The 13,373-nt window shown below is 40.5% G+C and overlaps 1 protein-coding gene and 1 non-coding gene across 2 annotated transcripts in view; both read right to left on the bottom strand.

Moving 5' to 3' along the window:
- The window catches only part of arhgef17 (Rho guanine nucleotide exchange factor (GEF) 17), a 63,661-nt gene that overhangs the window by 12,919 nt on the left and 37,369 nt on the right, over positions 1-13,373 (bottom strand). The window contains 2 exon segments of the mRNA XM_032504548.1: positions 4,953-5,135; positions 7,060-7,137. Of these exon segments, the coding sequence (XP_032360439.1) occupies positions 4,953-5,135; positions 7,060-7,137 (261 nt within the window).
- Positions 2,556-2,628, bottom strand: trnam-cau (transfer RNA methionine (anticodon CAU)). Its single transcript has one exon. It is a non-coding gene; the product is annotated as a tRNA-Met (tRNA).

Below are 13,373 nucleotides of genomic sequence, written 5' to 3'. Positions count from 1 at the left end.
TTGTTGACGTTCAAAGTATTTTCAAAGAAAACGAGACTAGCTTGCCCCTCCCTCCTCCTCATCCCGTCCACTCCCCCTCCCTTCTGTGCTTCCCCGCACTAACCCCCCCACCCCCACCCCCAAGTCCTTCTTGTCGGTTATTGGCTGGAACACTGTTTTTGTATGCTTTTTGGTGCAAGTGGGCCCATTTTGTTTTTGTTGCCGTTTGTAGACCCTGGGCTGTCAACAGAGACCGCGTTTATTTTACAGCGTGTTCTGGGGAAAGAAAAAAATATATTATTTTCCAACAGCTCTGTTAAATATATTATTGACTGATCTCTGATGTTTTATGTTTTACTTTTGAACCCATTGATGATTGCCCTCTTTACAATGTGTTTTAGGATGCAATATTGTTGTGTCTATGATATCATCTACCATGACTGCTTTTTAAAAAATGTCTGTTGAATGTCTGTAGTTGCATTTTACAGGTTTTAGTTCTTGAAACATGGACCTCTAACTTAAATGTAATTGTTTTTTTTGTGATGGAATATTGTTTTGTTTTATAAGATGTTTTCATATATACTTTTAGGTTTTATTTTTTCATTTAAGTATGTATTTCCTATGTTTTCTAAATCCAGTAATTAATCACTTTACCCTGGGGAGTCTGATTCATTATATTTAAGGCGCGAGCGCCAAAAAAGGCAAAGGCACTATTGGAACTGATGGAATTATTATTCCTTTTTTAAATTATTATTCAAATTAATTACCTTTTTGAGGGGCTTAACGTATTCAAAAACTCACCAAATTTGGCGGTTGCATCAAGTCTGGTGAAAAATTTTGTATTTTAAGGGTTTTGGGAATGGGCGCACAAAAATGGCTCGCTGGCGCTCCAACAAAATTAAGAAAGTTGAGCCCCTGCAGTACGTTTAACGCAGACTCACGAAACCTGGTACACATATGAAGCATGGCAGGACGTACATAAAAACTAGGGAGCCATACCCTAAACCCAACAGGATGTCGACCATTTTAATTGAAAGTTCAAAATGAGAGCGATTTTGGCCATTTCCACATGTTGTACTTTAACATACTCCTCCTATAGATTTCATCTGATCATCTTCAAATTTGGTCTGTGCCATCTTAAGAAGTTAACGATGAAAAGTGGGTGTAACTTGAATGTACATTGTCCAGCTGGCTCGAAACCTTTCAGGATTCCTCAGCGTTCAACCCTGACGACATATACACGCCGATATTGGCTCGAAGTCATAACGCCCCCTAGTGGTAACAGGAAGTAGGCCTAAAAGTCAAGATGCTATGGTTTAACAAACTCCTCCCAGAGATTTCATCAGATCGACTTCAAATTCAGTCTCTGTCATCTAAAGACCTTAACGATAAAAAATGTGTTAAAAGAAAAATTTGACGTTTGTCAAACGTGTGTGGGCGTGGCATGGCGGCCATTTTGAGTGTTTAGCGATGAAGGAGAAAGTGGCTGTAACTACAGTGTACATTGTCATCTGCTTGGAATTTCCCACAATCACCAAGGGTCCAGGCCTGAGGACATCTACAGGCCAATATGGACTTTTGGAGATAGCGCCACCAACTGGCAACAGGAAATCCGCTTTATATGACAAACATCATCCGATTTACATGAAACTTAAAATGTGACGTGTAATTGTTAAACTGAGCCGGCCCCTATAACTTAATCACGCCCACTCACTCAGGCCACGCCCTTTTCATACCATCTGTACTGTTTAAGCTAGAATCTTGTGTAAGGTGTCAATGAACTCAGCAGAGAGTTCCTTCTTCATTGGTGATGTTTGGTCCGCCCATATGCTTAAGCCACGCCCCCTTTCATAACATTTGAACCGTTTAAGGTAGAGCCTTGTGTAAGGTGTCATCGAACTCAGTAGAGAGTTCATTCTTCATTAGTGATGCTTTGGCCCACTCCCTGTGCTTAAGCCGAGCCCCCTTTCATGACTGCTTACCCGTCTAAGGTATAGTTTTGAGTGAGGTGTCACTGATGACGATTTTCAGTGTCTGAATGCCGCACAAATGCCCGGTCACAACGAGCGCTGTTAGCGGGCAGGTTAGTGAGGGCCCGTCCAACGCTGCTTGCAGCTTTAAATTTATAAATATATCAGGAAGTTGTCAATAAATGAAATCAAATCCAAATTACTATCTAAATACTTAAGTGTGTGTATTTACAGGCAATGCAGTCTGCATTGCAAAAAAGCATGTCTATCTTTTAGGTGTGCAAAAGATATGCAAAAATGTTGTTAAACGTATCAGCAGAGTCTAAAACTGTTAATCCATCACAATCAACGTTTTCTAATATATAGATGGCATATCTGTTTAGATGACATATCTGTTTTATATCTATATTTTTTTATAAGCAAAAAGCAGCAAGTTAGAACAGAGGTATGATTATTGGTGATTAATAACACAAACAAGTACATATTCAGTGCTGTAAAATCTATTTACTGCTGTTTGTGAGACAAAAAGGTGACATGTTAAACAAACCAGTGTGCTATGACACAGCAGATCAGCCACTTTAAAGAGCAAACAGCCGAGCAAAACACTGCCCCGTGTGAGGCTCGAACTCACGACCTTCAGATTATGAGACTGACGCGCTGCCTACTGCGCCAACGAGGCCTGGAACATGCTGCAGCTGCTGACACTTAAAGAGCTGCAGCGGAGCGAGAGGGAGGGGGTAGAGTATGGGAGTGGGGGAGGGAGGATCAGCCTGAGCAGTGTGGAGGATCTGCAACTAAACAGAAGTTTCACTCTCTCGTTCTCTCTCTCTCTAGGAAATCTGTGAATGTATCTCAGAAGGTATGAAGTGTTGTAAGATTAGGTAACTTTAGTTTTTTTGTGGAGAATTTTTTTCCTCAACCTTCTTCATTTGCTTTTAATTCAGTTAGTGGTTTCCTGCATTTCTCACATTGTGTGACAGTTTGTGTCTCCAGTGAGAGTTTGTGAAACAGTTTCCTTCCAGCTGTGAGCTGCTGAGAGGCACAACAATAGCATTAACATAGCAAGAGAGTGAGGGTTTTTCTCCCACTCAATAAAAAACAAAAGCTGTATGTAGCCACAATGCATTGTGGTCAATTGGTCTGTCTATGAAGAAACTTTGCTCTATGTGCTCCTTTGCAGTGAATTGCTGACAATATGTAAATGGTTAGCCAAGACAAAAACCTTCTTTGGTCTTTCATTCTAAAAGATAGAAATCTGAAACTTAGCCCAAATCTGATGTTTTCTTAGTCTGGCTACCAGACCAAGCCACGCTCAATAGATTTGAGAGCAGGGCGAAATCAAATCGCCGGCAGAGTGGACGGGGTTTACCCAGTCTAATGTTTTGGAGCACTGTTTTTTAAATCCTAGGTTGAGAACCGTCCTCCGGTCATGGGAAATTGTAAATGGGTCAACACGAGGTCACTGGAAAGACATATTAAACCAAGGTTGCCAACTAACTGTCTCTTATTAAAAACAGCTTCCCTCCAGTCCACTCTGCTGTCAATAATGCTTTTAAAGATTGTTTATTTATTCAAGCTCTGGAATCTATAGTAAATTACATTTTATATGTCATGTCTGTACAAGTACTGCTACAGAATTTTCAAAATAAGTACAAGATAACCTGTATGCATACCCGTTTCATGATAAAACTGAAACTGCATTTGAATAATGAATGTTTCTTAGCCCTTTAACTAAGCTTGAATTTAAAAACCACCGCTTTCCAGAGCTGCTTAATGATCCTCTGTCAAACCTTGATGGAAATTCTGTCCTTTATCTTATCTCATCTTTCAAGGAGAATAAAAGCAAATATACAACATAACAATACAATTGTCCCAGAGAAGTAAAGTGCACTGCATCTTTTGAATAGAATTAGTTGTACTTTTAGGTGGGCTGTTCATTAGTTACTGTTGATTTGAGCTTGGAGATGCTACTATAACTCACACTGTTGTATTTTAACACAAAGTTTCACACACCACCAGCCTTTGTTTTCATGATGGATGCTATTGAGAGAAGCAAAGGAATTACTGCTACTGTCAAAGGTTAACTATCTCACACACTTATTACATGCCACATACACAAGCTAACACTGCTAACATATGCTGAATACATTCCTACAGCACATAGAAGAAGAGAGTTGAAAACTCTTTAGTCTGGCGCTTTCCAGAGTGACCTGTTCTCTTAGCGTCAAACAACAAACCCGATTTCCCCAGCCAGATTTCTCCTGGAGAAAGCAGATTTCTCGGTCATGTTTGAGGTTAAACCGCTTTCTAAATGGCTTTTTAATGTGGGGACATGTGCATGAAGATAAAAGACTTAAGTCAGGGAAAGTAACGGGGGAGCAGCTGGATGAAAGGAGAGAGAATTACATGTAGTAATGCATCCTTAAATTCAAACTAATTCCATCCAAAGTCAGATTAAAAGTAAACTCTCAATCATGTAAAATAGTTGGCTTCCCCTTCTGAAAATGTGAAAATGTGTTAGGGTTGTGAATCTTCACTGCACTCAAGATTCAGTTTGATTACGATTACCCTGTCAACAATTTAAATCGATTTAATATCGGGTTGCATCCCAAATGGTTCACCTCATTATTATTAATATATATTACTACACAAGGTTTTCAAGGTTCCAAGTTCAAGCAGACATACATGAAATCCCGTTTTTATTGTATCTGCTCTTGAAAGACACTTTCTGAATGTAGCGCGGCCGAACACAACAGAAAAAAGGCAGAAACAAAAAAAGCGGTGAGCAGCAAATCAACAGGGTAGTCAATAGGCAATAATCGATTATGGTCTGTCACTGCAAAGATGCAGAATCATCCCCGTCCGTCCGCATGGCGATGCAGTGATTCATTTCAATACTCCTACTGTTTGTGAAGTTCAACCTCATAAGAATGACGCATATGAATTACTTAACTTATTATTAAAAGGTAACAGGAGATGACACTTATTGTCATCTCTACTCACGGATTGAATAAGGATGTTTCCGACGGTCTGCCTATCGTGCCATTGGCCGACGCAGCCGGCGACTTGCTCCAGGAAGTGCTCGTGGTGCTCCAGGATCTCCGGGATCTGGTAAAACATCTCGTCCACCAGCAGAGGGTCCACTATGGCGCCGCTGTCCTGCTGTTTGAGAGGACGCATGTAGCCCTGAAGGGACAAGACAAACAGTTAGTTACAGGTCATTTCAAATCAATTAAATATGCAAGTTGGGACGGCTGTCGGGGCAATTTGTGTAACAAGTTTCTAGCATTGACAACTTTGAGATGTAATTATTGTTATAGCTCCTTTTAAATAAGTTTCTGTATGATGATTATTTTAAGTGTTAATATTGGATTTTATCAAGATGCAAGTGCCCAGGAATGTATGACATTTTGCTCAAGGTTTGGTAACACTTGCTATTCAGTTCTTTTCACCAAGTGGGAGATAGACGTCAGGGAGCACTGATAACGCCACAATTGCAGTCTGAACAATATGATGTGAATGTCGCATCGGCCATGTTGGTGTAAACGCCACAGTAACAAACAAATTAAGCTGCATTCAAGTAGTTACATCAAAATTGTGTCTGCATATAATTCCACACCGTTGCCTTCTTGTTTTCTCCTAATAATTCAATTTCCTTTCCTTTTCTTTTTACACTCGGGTCTCAAGGTAACTCCATACATACAATAAAATCGGCTTTTGTAGATCATTCAGGTTTTCAGCAGCGTGTGACACACTCTGCCTTGACATGCACACAGAAATCAATTAAAAGCTGAGGGAGATTTAGAAATTTAATTTACCGAATTAAATGGATTCAAACCGATGCTGCAGAAGCTGTTAAGTCCAGTTCAGATGGTGCCACACACAGTTTGATAAAGACAGCGTTGTTTTGACTTTGTTGTGTTTATATGCTTATGAAAGGCCAAGGTATCTTCTCAAATGTCATTGTTATCCTGAAGATGTGACTATAATTGTTGACTCTGATTGTAAATTAGTTGGCTAATAAATAAACTGAGAGGGTAGCTCTAGATAAGTGGCCTCCAACCCTGCTTCCACAGAGCTACTTGCTCTGCATCTTTTAAGGTATCCCCCTACTCCCTGCTACTGTGTAGTGGTTAATGTAACATTATCTAAAAGTCAGTCCAATCTGGTGACACCGATTATGTCACACATTGATTAGAGTCCAATATTTATATAGAGCCGGTGATAGTTACAGTGTGTGTGGGTCTGACATTATGTGCGACATTTTTCACATACATGTATGCATTTGATCCAATGTTATTATAAAAACATTGATTAGTATAACTGATATTAATTCTTTATGTCAGACCAGGTATCTGAGACCATCCTTAGCGCCCCAAAAAAGAAACGAGGAGAAAGAGTGAGATTTCAACTTTGGGAAGCGCTGCTGTAGAGCTTTCTCAGCTGAACCACATCTGACACCCTCCTTCAGGGAACTGCACTCTCACTGCAGTCACCGTGGTAACACTTACTTTCCCTTTGTCGCCATGGGAACACAGCCCAGGATTATTCACTTTGTGGCCACACACACAAACGTGTATAGTGAGAATTGAGAAAAATCGGTGTGCATGCGGGATGTGTGTGCACAATCCCAACCACACACACACACACACACACACACACACATTTCACACAGATGAATCACACACACTGGTCGCCCACACACAGTGAATGGTGACAGGTTATACAACAGGGGATGGTGATGGTGTGTGTGTGTGTGTATATCAGACACAGAGAGAGAGAGAGAGAGAGAGAGAGAGAGACAGAGAGAGAGAGAGAGTGTGTGTGTGTGTGTGTGGATAATAATGCTGATGACAGTGAGTTGTGATGGGGTTTGCAGATTAGCCTGACTGAATGACAATAAGTGGATTACATCTTTGTTGCCTACATTTGTTATTTATGTCCTCAGCCATCTGTGAATCCAGTGTGTGTGTGTGTGTGTGTGTGTGTGTGTGTGTGTGTGTGTGTGTGTGTGTGTGTGTGTGTGTGTACGCTCAAAGGTGTGTGCCTGTAAGTAAACGTTGCTCTCCTATAATACCAGAAATGTAAGTGTGAAATGTGTATGTGTTACCTGAATGAGACTGCGTAGTGACTCCACATATGACTGCTCTGTGTCCAAGAGGGTCATCATCACATGTTTCCTCATATCCTGGGAAAACAGAAGAAGGTCAATCATCACTGCATTTACAGTAGATTTATCTTCTTCACATATTCATACCGTCATTGGTTTGGAACACTCTAATAAAAGGATACAAAATGTGTAGACTGCACACAGCACTCGACACAAATCACATTTCATTTCTGTATCAAATGTAATTCAAAATGTTAATGAGTCTGTGCCTCCAACGTAACACCTAGCCATTTAAGACAACAATCTCATTGTATGCTAGCCTTAATTCTCAAACCACTTTGTATGGTTTTTAATCAATTATTGGTCTAATATAATATAATACTTCTTGCAGAAGCAAAGTAATCACTGGGTACTTTCTAACTTTTTGGTTCCTACCACTTTAGATTCCTTAGATTACGGTTTGGTTGAAATATCAGATATTTAATGTCAATGATACATTATTAGGAGGGAGGCAAACACAGACAAGACGGCAAAAATGTTGTCATCGTTGCAAGCGAGAGACGAAGAAAGACAGATGGCAGGAAGAAGGGCAGACAAAAAACTAAAAATGTCAACATAATTGATGATTCTTGTACAAATCTAACCCTCTTTTCTCTGGTTTACTGTTAGACGCGTATACTGGGTGTGTGTGTGTGTGTGTGTGTGTGTGTGTGTGTGTGTGTGTGTGTGTGAGGTGGGAGAATAACAAGGGGAGTATATAGGGATCATGGAACAAGTCGGACATATTATCTCAGGGGTCTCCTGGGAGTCTCCCAAAATATTCTGGTACCACACGTGACTTGTAAATATCAATCAGAGCCACAGGCAAAACCCTATGGTGCATATGTAACCACAATGTCTCTCACTGTCTTTTATACACACACACAAACACAATAGGCCACAAAAACACAGGAGGATGTTTTCTTTTCTCCCCTGCTCCGCTCTGCCAACACCACTGTGCCCTATAAATAATCCTAACAATAACTTCCCAGAAAGGCCATGTTTAGTGTTTGGCATTTGAAGGGTTCCCAAGGACGCTGTGGAGTACCACCCGAAGGTGAAAGTTGGTGTGTGGATGGAGGTGTGTGTGTGTGTGTGTGCGTGTGGATGTGTGTGTGTGTGTGTGTGTGTGTGTGTGTCAAAAAGTGCATCAAAGTAATCGCGAGTGGAAAACCTTCCTTCTAAAATGATTAGTAAATGTAAGGCTGACGTTACCACCAGTGACTCATCTCTTATCAAATAATTTTTCCCAAGATCCACACTGTTTGCTCCTTCACAGAGAGAGAGATGCAGTCCATGTCTACTCTGCCCTGAGAAACACAAACTAAATGGAATAAATGCAGGGCTAAAGAGGGAAACAAACATTGCCGCTGTAATCATACATCTATACTCCCTAATTCCCCTTAATGGGGACATTCATCTATTCAAACTACATCTTGGTCCAGTCCCCTGATACAATAGCAGCGGCCATGCCAAAGTATCCTGAATCCCAAGAGTTATTTATCTTGACTTTTCTATGGTATTCATAATTCAGTTGCTGATCTTTCTGGACAGATTGACTGATTTTGCTGTCAAGCTCTGACAGTATAGCACCAAAATTAAAAAAGAAAAATAGGTAAATATTCACAAATGTTTGGCATTTGTGTAGATGAGTAAGTAAAATGATAAAACATAAATTGCTGTTAATTATCCATTTAATGATTTCAGCATAATAGCTTACAATCAATCACCCACTCGTGCCAACAGATGATAATTTATTGAGAATAATGCTATCAAACATAAAGCACAACTTCAATGCTAGACAGTAACAGTAATCTATATATATTTGAACTGCAGTGGTCTCTCAGAAATACTACAACCTGCAATATGTATGTAGTGTACAGAACAGTATATGTATTAAAAGCAGGATTTCCCCAGTAGCTACAACTGCAGTCATAGATGACATTTCAGTCAGTATCTCGATGATTCACGACTGCTGAATCATTATTTGACGTCAACCTGACAAAACCACACACAATTGACTGATTTCACTATGAAACAGGCCAAAACACACACACACACACACACACACACACACACACACACACACACACACACACACACGTGCAATAATGGTAGGACTGCTAGTTCCACTTTGCTATCACGGTTACCATAGCAATCACAGCTAAGAGGCTAAATGGTCACAGGAAAGGCTGGTCTCTCGCAACAGCAGAGCTGAAGACAAGACACAGACCAGTTTGAGTCAAGCCACAGACCAGAGAGCCCAGTCAGCATAATAAAACCACAGTCACACACTATGTGGCGCTATGAGGACACAGGAGGAGTCACTTTTTTCCCCATCTCATTTTCCCCGTCCAGCTCACAAGGTAAAGGTTGGTGAGTAACTGTAGTCTAGTTATGTTATTTGATGTCATTGTTCTCACGGTTTGTTTATTCCAAATCAATTTTATCAAAGCTGATTAAAAAATGGACTAAACTACAAAAGTAAGAGCCAGGTAGTATTAAACTGGAATTATCTTTGAAAAAAAAAAAAAAATCTTCAGAAAAGCAGTGGCAGGGAGTTACGCTGACACGGGTGTGACAGAAGTTTAACGAGCCTAAGCACTAATACCATTAATGATAGCTACATTCCACTCGTGACACCTGGCCTTTTCTCAAAGTTATAAGAGAAACCTATTTAATTAGTCTGTTTTAATTGTGTTTACTAGGTCTAATGTTTTATCTTTACACTATTCACATATTGTTTGTGGATGATACTTCTGTGGTAGTTCTTGCATTGTGCAGCACACTGAGCTTCCACCTGGAATGAAATGTGCTTTATAAATAAAGTTTTGCTTGCTTAACATGTTTTGACATATTATATGCAGTAATGTTGATAAAGCCACTTAAATTAAAAATATACAGTATATCATGTTTATTATTTGACTATGTCAATTAAAAAATGCAGGGAAAAAAACAGTTCTGTTTATTAGGCATCTCCATACACTGGCATGTACTGTATGACAACAATTATATGACAAGAACCCTCCGAATATAGTCACATGAGTGCAGAGTGTAATTTGGGATTTAGTACAACAGGCACAGAACTCACAGCCCCTTGGTGTGAAAACTGACAAAATGAATATCCAATAGAAAACTCCCAAAATAACTTAAGACACTCAGAGCCTCGGCCCTGACACCTGAGGCCTCATGCATAAAACGGAGCGTGGTATCCACCTTCTATAAACATAAAAGATAACGTGGGCCAAAAAGTAAAACCGTGTGCATGCACACCAGAAGACAATGTTTCCTTTATAAATTACAGTCCACATGCAAACATCCGCATGTGGGTCTGCCTTGCATCCCACCCTCTACACGACCACATTCAACCATAAACGGTCAATGCAAAGCACCTCATGACTGTCGATGCACAAGCACAAATAACACCGCTGGTTTTAATGTTTACGATAAAGTGGATTGTTACGCTTTAGACTGTGTCAGCTGATCGTGTGTGTGGAGTAGGCTGATGGACAGGGCTAGACTGACAAGTCACATGAGGGCGTGCTGGTTGATCTGATTTAATCCAGGCACTGCAGGTGTGTCGAAGAGCTTTTACATTTGAGATGTTTCTGGATAGAGACACTCACAGAGGCTGTAGGCTGACGGTGGCAGACCACACGTTTCTACATTGAAAACACTATTAAAGACAAAGATGCTGAAAGACTATTCTTGTTTTTCCACAACACAACTTTTGTAAATACACCTTTTAAAAAACTGAACTTTACAACAAAGAGAGCAGCCTCACAGAGTCATGAGGCAGACGAAGGAGAGGATGCGGAGCATTTAATGCGAACAGTGGCCACCAGACGGCAGGAGAGATCAACGCCTGCAGGCCTTGCTCCAGAACGTGACTTGAAACATCAGCTGGGTGAGTCAGTTTAACACAGCACAACCCCTCTTATGTGAGACAGTAACACAAAAATACAACACGCAGGGAAAATGAGACAGGGAATAATGTTACCAGCTAGGCTAGCCTTTAGTAGCCGTGTGTCTTTGTTATACGAGCCCAGGTTGCCTTGTAACAGGATCTATAAGTACCTCATAATATAAAAGTGAAATTGTATGTGTGAGAGGCATTATTATACGTATAATGATGCCTGTCACATTAAATTTGGTCCGGGTTATGGTATAAATTTGGTCTGGGTTATGATATAAATTTGGTCTCAGCTCATTTTGGGTTACCTTATGAGCATACGTAATATACGCGGTTGCTTAAATATCCTTGTAATAAAGCATGAATAACCAATAATGCATGTTTATATCTTAGGTAGTATTTCCTAAATTAAATATCTTTCATAAACCTAAGGAGTCACCCATTTTGAATGCTTAAAATTGCAACTACAAATTATTTGTAATCTGATAACTTTGATCTATTTAACCACCCTGATCTCATGAATGATGTGGCCTGAAGAGCAAGAATGTGTTTGTGTAATTTAATGAGCCCAAAACAGCCCAAGCTAAGATCTGTTTAGAGAGACAGGTCTGTACATCACAGCCTGCTCATTTGAGATAGAATTCACAGAGGGGCACAAAGCGTATGCCATAATATGTTACATATCCGGTTATTTTTTTCTCTAAGATACAGTCACAATCTCAACCGTTACTTGGTAGTCAGGGTTGTAGCTTGTGACATGGCGGTAAATGCGACAGGATAGATGATTCACAGGATTCTGCATGTCACCTATTAACACCGGAGGGGATCTGAGAAGAAACCCTCGACTGTGTGTGAGTGTGAGAGAAAGATCTGAACAAGTGTGTACAGTATGTGTGAGTAGTACAGCATGTTCTCATGAGTCCCTCTGCGAGCTCTGGTGTCTTGATAATGGTGTGGACACAGGGGGTCCATAAAGTAAGTTATTCGTCACAACTTCTGCCAAACATTACAGCACGACAGTAAAGACAACATAAACCAGAGTCCGAGCACAGGCAGAAACTATTTTAGTTTCATGTAGCCAAGGTCATGCTGTGTATCAACTATGTACTGTCTGCCTTTGCTGTGAGTGTAGGTTGTTCTTTGCACTCTAAAATAGCACTGCTACTACTGTGTTGCAGCGTACTTTTTGTTAGTATAAAACTCTACAAAACTTTAATTTTGCTCACGGTAGTTTGACAAGGCCACACCTTGGCGTTTGAGGGCTGCTAAATGAGAAAAACTGAATGCCATACAAGGTGTTCAATGGTAGAATGTAATGTATTCATTATAGGATAGACAACTTTTCATCCTGTACCCGTTTGTACACAAAATATGGCATCTAAAAGTGGTATTTTGTCATTGAAACATACACATTTCTTTACTGCAGACTTTTGGCATTGCTTTATGCTATAAATGCAATTTTCGCCTTTCTATGTGGCTGAAATGCTAAAATAAATCATTTTTCTCCAGTTCATGTTTTTTTTTCCATGTGGTCAACTTACTGAATATGTACCTCAACATCAGCCCAACACATATTCAATATAAAAAGAGAAAGGCTCAAGTTCCCCAAACCCCATACTGTTTGAGCGCTGAGCTCTAGTTATTTCATTAAAAGCAACAAAAACAGCTCGTTCCCCTCATCTCATTGCTGTCGTCACACCTCTCCAACCCTGCGGTTTTCATCCCCTCTCCCTGATGACGGTTTCCCCTGGCAACAGCCTGGCGAACGCAGCAACAGGCAGCTTGAATTCGGCCAAAGAGAAAGCATCCTCATCGCCCGTCTCTTTCCCTATTCATCCACACACCTCTGTAAACAGATTGGTTTTCACATCTTCATGTTTCTAGGTCCTGAAAGTGATCAAGCCTCATGCGTCACTTCCTTGTCAAGCTTCTGCGTTTTGGCAGGGTTATGTCATGTTGCGTGCAGATGTGAGTGACAGCCTGTGTGAGTCTATGTTCTCCCTAATTGTTATTTGCATGCCACAGTCTGCTATGACCTACTCTATTACTATCCAATAGTTTTCTCTGCCTTTCAGATGCAAAAACACAGACTTGTTATCCACCTTCCGACTCCTCGGTCATCATCACCTCATCCGTTTCCTTCCTCTCATCCTACTCTTTCTTAAAGCTCCTCACATTGGTCTCACCTCACATTCACACAATCTCTTCATAAAACATCTATGTTAAAGGTGCTCTAAGCGATGTTGGGTGACGTTACTTCTTGTTGAAGTTCAAAGTATTTTCATCAAAACAAGACTAGCTTGCCTCTTCCTCCTCCTCATCCCGTCCGCTCCCCCTCCATTCTGTGCTTCTGCACATTAAC

This window comes from Etheostoma spectabile, chromosome 3 (genome assembly GCF_008692095.1).
Source record: "Etheostoma spectabile isolate EspeVRDwgs_2016 chromosome 3, UIUC_Espe_1.0, whole genome shotgun sequence".
In the NCBI taxonomy this organism is placed as follows: domain Eukaryota; kingdom Metazoa; phylum Chordata; class Actinopteri; order Perciformes; family Percidae; genus Etheostoma; species Etheostoma spectabile.
This window is presented reverse-complemented; position numbering and strand designations above follow the sequence as displayed.